This window comes from Paroedura picta, chromosome 1 (assembly GCF_049243985.1).
Source record: "Paroedura picta isolate Pp20150507F chromosome 1, Ppicta_v3.0, whole genome shotgun sequence".
Classification (NCBI taxonomy): Eukaryota; Metazoa; Chordata; class Lepidosauria; order Squamata; family Gekkonidae; genus Paroedura; species Paroedura picta.
Window position 1 is genome coordinate 65,553,577 of NC_135369.1, and position 16,403 is coordinate 65,569,979.

The window sequence follows — 16,403 nt, forward strand, 5'->3', positions numbered from 1 at the left end:
GGGGTCTTCTACAGTTTGCTTGTTCATTTGTTTTTAATTTTGATTACATTTTTAATTCATTTTAGAAGAAAACACTTCTTTGTATTTAAATAAATGATAATATACGAGGGGGACAAAATGAAAACATATTTACAGATTACAACTATACAGACAATAGCAATGTTAAATTGGTTACATTCTGAACAAACCCATGTATTTTGACATTTGTTATCCTGATTCTGTCATCAGATGGTTCCACGGAATGACATTTCAGTCATATTAATATTCTTACAATGAAAAAGGATCTCTCATGCATCATTAAAGTGGCCCAAGCACTAAAATACTAATGGTTTTTTGGGAGACTACAGAAAAAGATGAATTTGGGGTAAAAGGAGCTTTAGATTTTCTTAGGAAGCTCTTAATACTTTCAGAATGAACAAAAATTGTTCCTTAGACTCCCTTCTCACTCTGCATTTATGCCAGGGTTCCTTCTACCTCTGCCGTGTCCCAAGGGGAGACAGATATTTTCACAGCTTAGGGATCCCCAGCTGGTACAACAGCCACTGTGCTCACAGGCTCACAATTTGTTTTATTTGGACAGTTAGGCAAGAAATGCAATGTCTGCTTGTTGTAGATGATCCAAAAAGTATGAAAAACGAAACGTATGAAAACTTCGAGATTGCTTAGGCACTGGGGCTGAGTTGCCCAAGGTTTTAGGTGCTGCTGGAATCTGGCGCAGTGACCTTTAGGAAGTTCTCTCAGTTCCTAGATTGCTGACAATGCCCATGACATCAGCCAGTGCAGCAGCACAGGAGTAAGTTTCACCAGACAACATGATTGGCAGCCAGCAACATTAAGCCCAAACTTATTAGGAATCAAGTGGCATGAGAAAATGTTTTACTTGCATTGTAGATCTGGACTTATAGCTGGCTGAAATGTTACCCCAGCTTACACAATTTCATGTTTTTTTTTCACAATGTAAATGGGTCACCGGTTGTTCCATGCATACATGTGCACTAAAGGTCAGAAAGACCCCCAGAGTGAATGAATTTATATTGATTCAGAATTTCACCAATACAGCAGTATTGACTATTTATCTGTGCAGATCCATGCAGATTTTGACTGGGAGAGGGCACATAGATGAGGAATGGAAAATAAGATATGTTAATGGTAAGCTTTCAGGCATTACTGATCACAAAGTCTACTATAAATAACAATCCATAGCAGAAATGTGCTGTATGTTTGCAGTACAATATAGTTTGGAGTATAGTCTGTGATAGGATAGTAAAACCAATTTATGAATGGAGAGGGATCTGAATACCTTTGAGGGTAGAAGAAGGGGGATTTCGTAAGGTAGCATTCTTAACAGAGAGACAGGCAAATGGCTCTTTGGTTATAGAGATAAATCTTTTCCTTTATATTTCTACAATGGTAGGGACTAGAGACTTATTTTTTAAATGAAAGGGTGGGTTCAGAGAACCCGATTAACATATTGGTATATTGCTATAGCAATATAACCCTATTAGATTTCTGATCTTAAAAAATAAAGTCCTCTCATGGCAAGGGGGAGGAAGCAGCTACCCTGAAAACTATGGGAAGCCAAGACCCCATCTGCCATTATCTGGCAGTGGGGGCTGCTTATGCCACTTCTGTTGCCAACAGCAGAAAGAAGCCTCAAACTGGGACGATGCTGGTCCTGTAAGTCTGGGGCCAGTTCATTCCTCTCCCTTTTGAAATGTAAAGGGTTTCCCTGGAAATCAGCTGTTGGGAAGAGAGATGCTAACAGCTGTTCCTTGAGCCAGTTTACTCTCTTTTCATTTTGTTCCCTAAACTGCTGCCAGAGAAGGCAAAATTAGCTTTAAGAGAGGTTCCAGAGGTTTGTACGCCCAAAAAACCCCTTAGGTTCTTTTCAACTCCAGATGGCTCCAAACCTGAAATAACTCAGGAAACCTGAATCACCTGAATCTCAATATTGATTTGGCTTTCTGTTTACATGCCTGTCTGTCAAGCTGGGGTGGGGGGGAGTTCAGACTAGCCTCCCCATAAGCCAACAGCTAACTGATTTGGAGAGTGGCTTCGTTCCCTGGGATTGGCTTGGGCTTTTCAGGGGGGTCAGTTCCAATTTCCCAACTGAACAAGGCCCTGACAGCCAGCTGCTCTGGAGAAAGGATTCTCTCCCTGGATCAGTTTGGCCCATGTGTGTGTGTGGGGGGGGGGATTTGAACTACATACCCACCTGCACAACCCCAAAGGCAGTTCATCTGAGGAGATACTTCTCTCCATATCCTCCAATCAATCACAGCCCAAATCAAACCAGGAGAGAAGCCTCTCCCTAGTTCAGCTGGCTGGCAGGCTGTATGGGGGAAGGGGTGTTGACCTCCCCTCACACACACACACACACAGCTGACTGCCAGCATCTGCCCACTGTAAGGCTATAATGGCTCCTAGCCATTCTAGCAGTCCAATTCACTTCTCTCTGATCTACCCACTTATCCTGCCAACCTTCCCAGTTTTCCATTGGAGCATTCAGTTCTGCAGTTTCTTTTTGCTCAACTCATACTAACCAAGTAAATTCCTTTGAGTAACCTATCACTCAAGGCTCTCTAACTCTGTGAGATATTAACCCTTCACAGTCCTTCACAACTTTACACAGCACATGGGATTTTAAAGGGCAGTCCTTCACACATAAATATCTCACCTTTCTTCCTTGGAACGCAATAGGCATTCTCCCAACCCCTTCCCTAGGCATTCTCCTATCCCAGCCGAGTAAACAATCACTGCTTAGATGTAGCATCATAAGCAGGCCCTTTTATTCAGGAACATGAAAATAACATCATGGCCCTCCTGTTTATAATTGCTATGCCCTTCTTCATTTCGGTTGGCATTACTTCTGTTAAGGTACTAGGAATCATAAGAGATTCTCATGCCATGTTCTCTCTGCTACCCTTGCTGTAGGCTGACGTCTACTGATTTGCAGTGTCATTATTGAAGAACACTTGAGAGGACAGTATGATAGTTATGAACTCAGTGGCAGGCTTGTGATACCAGGGGGTAATAGAATTCTACCTGGTCCTGTGCTGATTCTGGCTTATATTCTCAGTCTGATTGCCTCCAAGACATCAACCTTAACCACTGCTGAATCTAGTGGCTTTGTAGTAACCATAAGAACAATTAAGAGACCTGTGTTTCACAGCTGAAAAAAAATGCCATCTGTATCCTGAGAAAATGTGATATTCTTAAAGAACGGTACCTGCATCCCCCTCTCCCCCCCCCCCCATGTAACACATAGGTAAGAAGAGTGGTTTTAAACTATCTGGAAAGGCCCTGGGAAGTAAGCATCTGCAGAACTTGATGTTTCCATGTTCCAAATGTGTACATTCTAATTATAAACCACTAGATGTATTTTTCAAGGCAACAATCAGTCTATTATATTCTTCAGAAATCTGTCACCTTCTCCTGGGAGTGGTCCTTTGAGGCACAATAAAGCTTCCACTCCTCTGTATTTTTTTGTGTTCATGTCTGGAATAATAATTGGGGGATGTCTGAGGGGGTAGATTCTTTTTTGGTAATTGATGTGTTGTTTTCCATCAGTTGTTTTTCTTGGGAGAAAGCTATTTGTTTTGCACTGGGCTTTCTTTGTATTTAGTTTGATCATTTCCCCCTGCAGTTTCCTAGAGGTTTAAAGCTTTCCGTCCTCTTCTGTATGTTCATACCCCCCCCCCAACCAATTGTGAATCCCTTTCCATGTGAAATCTCAGGCTTCATCTCTGATTAATACACCCTACCCTCAGCAAAACATTTCTAAAGAGTTACCAGAGCTGTCAACTCAGTGAGACCCATATTTGCTACATTGTGTTGCTAGACATCCAAATTCCTCATGGGATTTGACTACTGCTGCATGTACAACAGTTTTTTAAAACATTCTTTATTAATCATAGACTGAAATAAGCAGTGGCACCAAACTGGTGTAATGAGCACACAGGAGAAAATCTATTTTAACAGGATGCATGATTTATTTATTTGCTCATTTTCTGAATTCTTTAAATAATTGATCTTGAAATCCACTTTATAAAAATTGTTCAGTATCTTCAGTAATAATGCTTAGACCTGACACATAGTTTCTTCTAAAGTAAGTCTGGGATACCATATAAAATGTTCCCATTTGCAGATCTAAAATGTGTAGGTCACAAACTAAATCACAGCATTAGCCTACAATATAAAGAGTCAGCACTGCCATGGCAATAGATACCCTGATGCAGTTAAGTAAATCGGAATATGCAACCAAGCTTTCATACACATCTCTTACAGGAGCCATGGATAAAATTGGGGACCTATGAACATAATACAGATGCTTCTTTATAAGCAACTAGATATGTATCAAGGCCACTGTCCATCAAAAACAGAAACAACCCAGATAGGGAAGATAGTGTTTGAATTGTTGTTGTTGTTAGGTGCGAAGTCATGTCCGACCCATCGCGACCCCGTGGACAGGAAGGCCTCCAGGCCTTCTTGTCCTCTACCATTCCCCGGAGTCCATTTAAGTTTGCACCTACTGCTTCAGCAACTCCATCCAGCCACCTCATTCTCTGTCATCCCCTTCTTCTTTTGCCCTCAATTGTCCCAGCATTAGGCTCTTCTCCAGGGAGTCCTTCCTTCTCATGAGGTGGTTTTAATTATTATTATTATACAAAGTATGAATAATGCAGGTTTCTGGTTGTCATGTGTCCCATCTCGGTCCTCATGATTTCCTGTTTTAATTAAGCTCCAAAATCAGAGAGTTGCTTTACCTCTCTAGTAATAGCAGGAACAAGACAGCAAACCAGAAAACCTCACCTAGAATGAAAGGGTTTCTCCTTCAAAAGGAATCAAAGGATTGAATTGTCATCTGCCAGCAAGAGAAAAAGAGCACCGATCCACACAAAAGGATGTGATTATAATCAGTTTGATACAACACTCAGGGAGAGCTATCTTTGCTAGGAGCAACAAGAGAGGAGGAGCCTATAGGATTGTCTGTGCTGAGTTGCAGAATTCCTGGAGATTTGGGGAGGAAAGCGAGCTCAGCATAGATGGGATGACATAGAATCTGCCCTCTGAATCTGCACTCATATGGCATAGAGCATTGCAGTGTTGGGGCAAGCTTGAACTATAGCTGGAAAATCCTCACCAAGTCATATGGTCAATCCTGCAAAACTTCATCATACTTTGGACATGACCTGTGGCACGTTGGCCAAACAGGTGGTTCATACGGACTTAGCTCATACAGACTTTAATCTTCCCTATCTTAAAAGGTGAGGCTGATTTACAACATGAAGCTAGATGACTGAGCCTCATCCATTTGTAACTCTGGGTTATAAAATAGTGGGGCACATGTTCAGTGATTAAGTACCCCATAATCAAGTGGCTTTGGGGAAATACATCATTCTGACCTTCTCAGTAAAAGTGGTGTTTACATTTTGACAGTGGGTATTGCTCTCCAGTAGGCTGAGGGCACTGCTTGCTGGCAGGTTCCTCTGCTGAAGGGCTGCCAGTGCCAACAGTAGCTTTGCCTTAATAGTACCCCATAAAACCCGGACTTGACTGGTGTCACAAGCAGAGGGAACAAGGTATATAAGACCGTAAGGTTCAGTATGGTAATAGGGAAAGGCAGCTGCTTGCGTTTGAATGAAATCCGATCAGGGATGGATAACAATAACATTCTGCGTTATTGGTATTTTCAGTTAAGGAATTACATAACAATAGATATAAGGAATGGGACCTTGAAGACTGCTGTGACAAACTTCAAAATAACTATTATGAGCAATAAATCAACAAAAGGAATGTTATAAAAAAAATGCCATGCTTTAATAGACCTACAAAGTCAACTGGGAAATAACTTTAAGAGAAAATGGGGGGAAACGACTAGGAAGGTAATAACAGAGAATATATGGAGTAGAATTTTCACTGTGGGTTCAGCAGCATCTCTCTGTATCCGTTTCAAGGAAAGCTGTTATAAGGTTATGCATAACTGGGATTTTACATCATATTGGTTAAATAGCACTTCTTAAAATGGCTAGGACAAGCGGCTGGTTCTCAGAGCTCTCTCAGCCTCACAGAGTGTCTGTTGTGGGGAAAGGAAGGGTAGGCCTTCTTTGAGACACCTTCAGGTAGTGAAAAGCAGGGGACAAAAAAAAACCAGCTCTTCTCTTCTTCTTATCCTGAGCATGCCAGACAACGTTTTCATCTTGTAAAAAAACATTATTCAAGCAAGTTTATAATTAATTACAATAACTTCTTTGTTCCTGTAGACATTTTCATGGAATACACGGTTTGCAAATAATGCTTTGTTGTACAATCCAGTAAATAAAAGCCAATGAATATTAATTTGGAATTCTGTAATTATAGCAGAAATCTGGTCTGTTCCCAAACAGTGAACAATGGTGAACTCCTCAGTTAGGAAAAGATTAGCTAAGATCTGGAAAATTTGGGGAGGTGGGGGAAATTAATAAAGTGCACAATTGCAAGGAAATTGAGATGGGAAAAGAATCTTTGCTAGATCTTGCCATGATCTTTAACTACCATGAATAGCAATGTACCCTTTATAAATACAAATATATATGTTTTGAATTGGTTTAGTGTTTTTTTTATAGTTGTATGTGTTTATAGTTCACTGAGTTCATTCTCCAAGCTATTGTGCTCCGAGACAATTATATGATTAAAATTAATTTTAAAAGCTAAAAATCAGAAGCTCAGAGAAAAGATACCTCAAGCTGACACAACTCAGACTTTGTGAACATTTAACAGTATGATGGAAAGGAGGTCAGCCCATTTTATATATTAGCATAGTGATAGCAGTAAAGTACATTCAAATGTTCTTGTTCTGATTTGTCCAGAGGATTGGGCCATGGAGCCTTTGGGGAGGTGTATGAAGGTCAAGTGGTTGGAATCCCCAGTGACCCCAGTCCATTGCAAGTAGCTGTCAAGGTAAGTGAAAAGTGAGATAATTGACTGGCAGTGCGTGGGTGGCAGTTTTAAAAGGAAATCAACACTGCTGAATTCTCAGGTGCTTGGGGGAGACTGCATTCCTGATGATGGCATTTGCTGGTGGCATTTGATGGGAACTGAAGAATACAGACTTGCTATTCAGCAACATTCCATTTTGGTTTCCAGGCACATCTTTGGAAGACACTGAACAAAGATCTTGTTAGTAGAAGGACATCTTAATTACTCATAGTTGAGCACTGCATTTTTTTCCTAGCCCGGGTTTGGCAGTGCCAGTCAAGATGGTATAGCAAGCAGTAAAAGTTCTAAAAAGCAGTAAAAGTTCTAAAAGTTCTTGGGATGGGGATGAAATGGGTGGCAAAAGGTTTACCTGCTGATTTCTGCTAAGAACAGCGGCCACTCTGATCTAAGAATCTATACAGACGTCTTGCGAGCCTCCCACACAGTCTTGCAGGTCCATGAAAGCATGCTCACATCTGTCTCTCGATTCTTTTCTAGACTTTGCCAGAGGTTTGTTCTGAGCAAGATGAGTTGGATTTCCTCATGGAAGCTCTTATAATCAGGTGTGTTGATTAAAGCTGATTAAAGCCTTTCCATCTCGAGACACATTGAACAGAATAAAAAGCCACGGGTAGCTATTTTGTACCTGCTTATATGTAGATAAGACCATTTTGATAATACTGTTGAGAATGTACAGGGTAATAAATGATTCATTATTCTAGAAGCAGATGAAAGCTTGTTGCAGGACTGGCAATATGCGTATGACCTTCTTCTCATGCCATTACAGACACCTCTAGGACTGGCAGTCTGTCAACATACAGGCAGACAGGCTTCAGTATTACAGTTCCTTCTTGTACTGAGTTCCCAATCCAAGACATTTCAGTCTCTCAGTTTACCCCTCCAACCAGACCCTAAGAATAGCTTCTGATCTGCAGGTGAAATCTGTCAGGCGAGTCTGTGCCTTTTGAATTGAACATTGTTTCTTCATCTGTCTTGCAGCAAGTTCAACCATCAGAATATAGTGCGCTGTATTGGGGTTAGCTTGCAAGCGGTGCCACGTTTTATTCTGCTGGAGCTCATGGCTGGAGGAGACTTGAAATCTTTCCTGAGGGAAACACGACCTAGACCGGTAAGGGGAAAGTAATAGCTTAATGCTTGGATCTGAAAGCCGTTTCCTTTTGCCTCCCTTTCGCAGATCTGTGGTTAAACATAGCCTAGTTTTCTTTGCTTGCTTTAAAGAAAGAAGAAAAAACATCTTTGCTGTGCATTTTTCTGTGGCTCTGCTGCGTCTTTAAAAAGATCATTAGTATCATCAACTGATGTTATCCTGCCCTGATAGAATGTCAGAGTGATCAGGCAGGCATTTCAGTCATGCAGCTTGAATAAGGATCTCTCTCTTGCTGAGTCATAAAAGAAAAGAGTGACTCTGCCATCCTAAAGCTTGTTCTATGGCTTCAGGATATTTTGGTTGCCATGTTGGCCCAGAGAGTAAAAAAGATAGTGAATTTTTCGGACTGATTCTCATGCTGGAATTTCAAAACTTTTACAAGCTTTCAAAAGGCATACATTCTTCTTCCAACATAAGGAAACATTAATGGCTACAACTGACCATGCATAGCTATATTGTCAGATTTGGGGACCTTCCCACAGGATTGCTTTGGCTCTTTGGGTAGGTTGACAGTCCCTGTGGTGCTTCAGAGAGGAACTGGTGTTTGCAAGGGACACCGAGAAGGCAGGATTGGCTCTGGGATGCTGATAGCCACATTTCATCATATAATATCTTCATATAAAATTGCATTTTAAAATTACTATCAAATTACTGACCAGCTGCTACTATATGATAAAAAACTATATGGCTTTTTTTCGCTGCCATGCAGAAAATTTGAAGCCACGACTCAGTAGAAGTCCAAACAAATCCAGTGTGTGTTGGACGCAGTTGGATCACAAACACGCATGCATTTGCAAGAAAAAAAGTTTGTTACTCTAGAGATAATAAGATAAATAAAAGCACAGAGGTCCCCTCAAAATGAAAATGGCACACAGAACATTAGAGCCATCCTGATGGATCAGACCTAGGCTATTTTTCAACAGTGGCCAGTCATTTTGTATTGAGAAACCTACTGGCAGGAAAGAAAGACAACACTAGTATTAAAAAATATGGTGTCCCAAACATGGGTTTTTTTATTCAATTATCATGGCTATCTAATAGCCATTAATAGAACTGAAGATATCCTAGTCAGTGACCATTAGGGGTATGTAATCTTTTTCTTGATATTTTTCAGGCCAGGTCTGTTGGACCTGAAAAAATGTCAAGATCCCAAAAAAACTCTGGATCCCAATTCCAGCAGAGTATCTGGCTCTAGGATTTTTCAGAAATCCCAAATGTTTGTAGCCCAATAGACCCAAGTAAAAAAAAAACAGTGTAAAAAATCAGCAGCAAAGCCACTAAAAACAGCTGACAGGTGACTCAGCTCAGGGTCTTTTGAGCAATTCTTTTAAGATGGACTGCCCAAAAGAGATGGGCAAGCAGCCAACCCTACAGGGAGAACTCTCTCCTCAGGTCCAGCTGTGGCTCTGCTGGGCAGCCCAATTTAGACCTTCCTGCCCAACAGAGCCCACCAAAGAGAACTCTCCCCATAGGCTTGGCTGGGGAGAAGCTGACCCCAGGATCTGTGAACCATGGGGAGGTCTCTCTCTACCTCACACAGACCTGGCTGGGTTGGCTTCTCCTGCAGTGTGGTTCCAGGACCTGCTGCACCGCAACTAGCAAACCTGTGATTTTCTTTTCTCTTACACAGTACGAACATGATTTCCCTTCCTTCCATTCCTTTTCACCTAAGTTTGTAAAATTATCTATTGGGAAGTTCTGAAACAAGGTCATGAGACTGAAAGAGACAGAGAACAGAGGCCTTGGAACTGGAATTTGCAGATACTCGCACACCACAGACTTCTAAGGAGTTAAAAGGACTTCTCTGCTCAAGGGGTTTGCACATAAAAAAGCAATCAGGAGAGGTTCGGGGAAGATAAGCAGTAATTTCCCTCCTCTGTATCCTGCAGCTTGTTGCTCAAAGCAGTGATTATGCTGAACAATGGAGTCAGTTTGTTGTTCGGTCACCTTTGAGAAGGTTTAGCCTAACAAGGGGACATGTCACTTTAATGCTTCCAGCACATCCCTCCCTCTGAGCCACAGCTACACGATTTCCAGCTGGCTGTATCATCCCTTCATCTGGGGAACAAGAGCAGCATGGAGCTATAAAGTGAATTTCTTCAAAATTTCAAGGCTACTTCAGTGCTCTGTATCTCAGTATAAAATGGGCCCAAACGCTTCATGTCTCAAACAAATTACCCCGTTAAATTGTCCTTGGCAGAGCGCATCTACTTTAGCTGAGACAGAATAAAAGGCTGTACAAGCTTGTTTTTTAAGGCCAAGGAAAAGGTTTTACATAAAATTTAGCAGTAGCTTCGTCTACAATACCTGTGAACTGTACCTGTTGGGTTCTTCTGTGCCAGAATGACATAGAGTTCCTCAAATTGCAAAAATATACGCAATTACATGGATGCTGTTTTCTCTAACCTGTCTCCTGAGAGAGTAAGATACAAGAAACGAAAGAGGTGACCTAAAAACTGTGTTCAATCTCCTCTCCAAATATTCACATTTCTTGGGTTTAAACATTAGAAGGATACTGGAAACTGCTACAACTTTGGTTACATTAAGTCCCCTGCAAACATGTCTGGCTCTTCATGCAAGAAAAAATAGATATCTAATGCGGTGTCTTCTGCCGTCTTGTTGAGCAGTGCCCATGCCAGCTGTGCTTGTTGCAGCAAATAGCTTTAGACATAGGATTGCCAACCCATTACTACTACTGATCTCTAAGCAACAAATGTCAGTTCAGCTGGAGAAAATGGCTGCTTTGTAAGCTGGACTCTATAGCATTACATCCCATTCAATTCCCTCCTCTGCCCAAACCCTGCCCTCCTCAGGCCCCACCCCCCAAATCTCTAGGTATTTCTCAATCCAGACCTGGCAACCCTATTTTAGATGAGCTGTCTGGAGGATCATCCTCTTCTGTAATTCACCACTATACTGTAAGCAGCCCACTATCCCTCGCCTCTATGTCCACATACCTGAAGACAAGACACTGTCAGAATCCTTCCCTTGCTACCTGTGTTCCTTAATTAGTGTGAGAATCTGTCTGTGTTGGAATAGCAAGTGTCAGGAACTTCAGTCATGAAAGAATTAAACTGCTATTCCTGTTGTTTACTTGTTTCTCTGGTTAGCTTAGAACCTGTAGCGTGTCGAGTAACAGTTTCCCACCACGCAAGAGGAACTGCCATGCAAATGAAGCAGTCCTTAGAAGCACTAATTGGTTAATTACTGTATTGGCCACTGGTAATATATTTGCTATCACAACATAGAAAAAGGAGATTTGAGATGTAGTTTCCTGTGCCCTTGTTCTCCCTGGCACAGAGTTGAAGAAGCCAAGATGGTGTTTGTTATTTTATATGTATACCTTTCCTAATCCTTTTAGTAAAACTTTTTATAGAAGCTATACACACATGTCTGCATGATTCATTCAGTTTTAATTCCAACAGCCTCCCTGCAAGATGTCCATAGGCTTTTTCCTATGCTCAAATATCTGAGCCTATTCAGAAAGAATTATTGACTACAGCTGAAGTCATAGTGCAGAATTGACTAAGACAAGTGCTTACAGGGGGAAATAAATACATTATTTCCGTTTACTTTAAAATTTTGAAGTAGATGTAAACATAATTGAGCTTGGAGAGGATTTGGGGTAATTATCTGAGAAAAGTCATTTTCAAAAAGTAAAGTAGATTGAGTGGGAGAGATTATGCTTAAGTGTCACAACATCTGTCAATGAAACAGAGGAGGAAATGCCTGGCTTACATTGCTTTAATAAATGTAAAAGATGCAAAATACAGCAGTTTCAGATGTCCTGCTGGAATTTGCTGTGTTTCACCTGGAGTTTCCCTTTGTCTACACACAGCAAACTCTGACAGCAACAGGAATCTTGTTTTCACCTGTACCCTTCCCTGGTCTAGAATAGAAAACTCTAGCAGTAGCAGTTATCCTGCCAGAGTTTGTTTCCTTTCTTCCCAGCTCCACTTGCCAGAATTTACCATTCAGTCCAGGGTAGCAAAATCTGGCAGAGCAAAATGTATTAGCAGAATATTCTACCTTTCTCTTGTCCAAAGGCATCAATAAGTAGCTGGGGCACATGCCATAATGGGATTTAGTGCTTGTCTTTTGTTGTATCTGTTTTCCAGTAAAAAAAATGTTGATACATACCAATGTTTGGTTTGAACTTCCAGCCTCCTGAAGTTCAAGAGTGTGCAAAACCCAGGAAAGTCACATGTTTTACCATGAAATGCTACTTTTTACCTGCATGTGCTCTTGGTCCATAGCAAAATCAACAGAATGCAATTTGCTGCCTTTTTTCTCTAGTGTCTTACTGCAGTGCTAGCAGTATCCAACAGGATCACTTGCTTTGCTTGAAATAGCTTTCTGCCACCTATAAACCTCTACCAATCCAGGGATAACAAAATCCAGAATAGCAAAACCTGCTATGTAACAGCACAATTTATAACCAGCTTTTATTAGAGGTAATTTGAAACTCCAGTTCTTGACCTTTGCTTCCTCACTGTATGATATACCAAAATAATAAATCAAAGCCCCTGTGCAGAAATCCAGCTGTACAGTGGAAAGAGCTTTATGCTTACTGCCTGTGAGCATGGAACTTCCCTTGAATACAGAATTGGCAATCTGGGCCTCCAATCAGTTCTTTTATTTCCCAAACAGATAATCAGTACAGTCTATTCCAGCCTTTCTCAACTTTTTTACCATTGAGAAGCCCCTGAAACATTCTTCAGGCTTCAAAAAACTGCAGGAGTGGCACAATAATGCAGAATATGGTTGGGAAGCATAGCTATGTGCACATCCACCAGGGGCCCTCCCCTTCCCACACCCTCCAGACCTGCCATTGACCATTTTTGGAGGAGTGGGTGGATTGGTGAGTTGGCATGAACATATATGGTCATATCACCCAATAAATGTTTAACTTTTTTTAATATATATAAATTTTATTAACTCCCACCCATTTAGGAAACCCTTCCAGGCCCATCAAGAAACCCCAGGATTTCACAAAACCCTGGTTGAGAAAGCCTGGTCTATTCTGATGGTGTTGGCCTTCCTCTTGATATCTCAAGAGATGCAGTCTTGAGGAGTAGATGTGGAGAGGAGCAGCCCTGGTGCCAGGTGTTTTGCAGAAGTACAAGAGCTGATTGTCAGGAATCAAGCTGAGCCCAGCTAGCAGAGTCTGTGATAAAGACACATCTGAGATCCCACAGGTAGTTGTAAATCCAAGGAAGAACTTTATTAAACAGAGTTTACATACAGCTAAAGCAAGTCAAGGCCTCCTAAGCAAAGATCTTGATAGTAACGGGGAACAATAGTCAGTTCAGAACGGATATAGGGTTCCCTCAATAATGGAGGAGTACAGAGGCATTTTGGCGGGAGAGCAGAAGGGCACCAAAGGTGCTAAGGTTCACAGGATTGCCAGATGGCTGGAATCTAATCTCTACGGTTACAGCCTTGTTGAGACTAGGCTGTCTATGCAAGGTCGCTGGAGAAGATTGATAAAGCAACGGAAGAAAACTGCTGCTGGGAAAGTAGGGGAGTCTTGGAGCTTGAGGACAGATTTACAGGTTTACAATCCCTGACCTTGCCAGGCTTCAGAAAAGGAAACTAAGCAGGCATGAATTGAGTTTCATGACACTGATCCAGAACTTGAAAATAGGAAATCTGCTTCCATGTATAGATTGCCTTGTAGGCACATAGTGCACATGTCACCTGTTCTTTCCACTCATTCATCTAGGCAATAGGGAAAGAAGAAGTAGATGGAAAATGTTCCTCTTCTCTGTACATTTTCATTGTAATGCTCAGTGCATCCAGATGTTGTAGTAAAATGGACTTTGGTTTGAAAACTAGAAAACCATATCAGGTTATTTATATAAATTGCCCCATGCAGGATAATTTCCCCCTTTAAGTTTACTTTATATACATGGAAGCTGCAGAATTCAAAAGTTTTGTCAGCCATTGAGATGACAGAGGAAAGGTTTGATGGTGTATAATAGGATAATTACTAAGGAAGGGCAAAGGAGAAGAAAGACTGTTATAGCCTAACCCTTGAAATAACATTTTTAATGCCCTCTAGTTTCTAAACCCTGTGCAAAACTGTTAATAGCTTTTTGCATTTCAAATAATGTGACTAAAACATGGCAAGGCTCTTTGGAAATAAGGTACACTGAAAATTTCAGAACTCTAAAAAACTTACCAGATTTCAGAAGCTATTGAGGCTATGCAGAGTTAGCTGTCCTTTGAAAACAGTTCCTTAATGTTGACTCATCCAGACAGTAGCTCATACCTGTGAGGATATGTACACAATTACCAATTTGGTCTTTGTATTGTTTTTTAGAGCCATCCTTCCTCCCTGACCATGCTGGACTTACTTCATGTGGCCCGTGACATTGCTTGTGGCTGTCAGTATTTGGAAGAAAATCACTTCATCCACAGGTAAACAGAAGCATTTTGTTGTTGAAAGACCACTGCCTAATGCTCCTGTTATGTGTGTTATTATTGGCCACAGGCTGACTAAAGAATGTGTACGATCGCAAAGCCAGCTGAGCATGATTGTGCACTACTGCCCCCTAGAGGTTCAGTGTCTCAGAAAATAAAAAAGAAACAAATGCCAGAGTTCAAGGAGCAAATTGCATGTCATGTTACCACTGTGGAATTCCAAGCTTTTTAAAAAAAAATGGGTCACGACACTAATCACTGATTTACTAATTCCAAAAGCATGCTCCTACTAAGCTCCATTAATACAATTTAAACAATTAAATCACCTAAAATAAACACAGTTGATAAAATAATATTCGCTTAGATATTAGCTTGTTTCAAAGATATTATTTTGGGAAATGGCTCTTCCATATTTTGTGTAAATATCCTCTTATAAATACTTGCAGGAAAGTTGCAGAAAATCTAAAAGGTTAGTGGTCCAAAAACAATGCTGCTTCAGAGAGATTCATGCCCTGAATTCTTTGTCAGATCTATTGTTGACAAAGTTCACATACAAAAATCTGCTTGAGTACAAAAAAGAGTAGCAATGCAGTGCAAATGGGATCATGGAGCTGAGGGGCTGGAGCCCCCCTGGGTTTGGCATGGTGTACTGAGGCTGCATGTGATCCTCAGCAGTTTCCAACTCCTAAGGATTTCTACAGGAAAACCTTTATGAAATTATTGATAATGTCTACAGCAGTTCACACAAGAGCTTTCCCTCAGATGTGTCCATCCCGCAGATGTGTCCATTCCCTCAGATGCTTTCCCACACATGCGCAGAATTGAAAAGTCTGCTATAGGAGATGATAGTACATACATCCTACAACTTCATCGGGATATGTTTTTGGATATTGTAAGGGAGCACAAAGTTAAACTTTTAGCTCTTTGTGAAGTGGTTGATCTGTTCTGTGGAGAGCAAGGAAAATGCCTGCGTAAACTACTACTAGAATTAGCTAAACATATCAAAACTAGATATTAAGCCTGCTGTAGAAGAAAGACAGAGGGTGCTAGAGAATGGGGAGGCAGACTGTAGGCAAAGAAGGAAGGTATGGAAGGGAGAAAGAAGGGCAATGGGTGGTTGAAAGGATGGGTAGAAGGGAGAAAGAAAGGAAGTAAAGGAGAGAGACAGGAAGCAAGTGAGAGGGAGAGACAGAACGAAGATGGAGAAATAGAGGAAGTCAGGAAGTAAGGAAGGTAGGCAGAGAGGTAGGTGAAATAGGGAGGGACAGGAGGGGTGTGAAGGGTGGGGGCAAATCGCGGGGGGGGCAAATCATGGGGCGAATCGGGAGGGGAGGTGGCGAGGAAAGAGGGGGTAGAGAGGAATACTTGGATGCGTGTGGATGCATGGAGTGGGGGAAGGGGTGGGAGAGCATGGTGGGTGGGTGGGTGTGCGTGTTTTGGGGGGCGGGGAAGCAGCGGCAGGGCGATCGTGCGGGGGGACAGCCAAGGGGGTTTGGCTGGTGTGTGCGTGTGTGCGTGTGTCTGTGGGGGCGGGGAAGAGGCGGCAGTGCGATGGGGAGGGTGGCCGGGGGGGGTTGTGTGTCTCTGTGGGGGCGGAGAAGCGGCAGCGGGGCAATCGTGGGGGGGGGCAGCCAGGGGGGGTTGGCTGGTGAGTGTGTGTGTGTGTGTCTGGGTGCAGGGAAGCAGCAGCGATGCGATAGGGGAGGCGGCCAGGGGGTTTGTGTGTGTGGGTGTGGGTGAGGGGAAGCCAGCGGGAGTACTCACCATTGGGGGAAGGCTGCTTCTCCTTGTGTGAGTACCCAGCTGGGCAAGGCGAGACTGGGCCAAGTGGCCAATGGGGAGTCAGGCTTTT

The 16,403-nt window shown here is 42.0% G+C and overlaps 1 protein-coding gene across 2 annotated transcripts in view; it reads left to right on the plus strand.

The window, feature by feature from the left end:
* ALK (ALK receptor tyrosine kinase) overlaps window positions 1–16,403 on the plus strand; it is an 816,801-nt gene that overhangs the window by 781,152 nt on the left and 19,246 nt on the right. For both annotated transcript variants that reach the window (XM_077341212.1, XM_077341222.1), the window contains 4 exons: window positions 6,849–6,939; window positions 7,456–7,520; window positions 7,957–8,086; window positions 14,451–14,548. In XM_077341212.1, coding sequence (XP_077197327.1) covers window positions 6,849–6,939; window positions 7,456–7,520; window positions 7,957–8,086; window positions 14,451–14,548 — 384 coding nt within the window. The remainder of the gene's footprint in view (window positions 1–6,848; window positions 6,940–7,455; window positions 7,521–7,956; window positions 8,087–14,450; window positions 14,549–16,403) is intronic.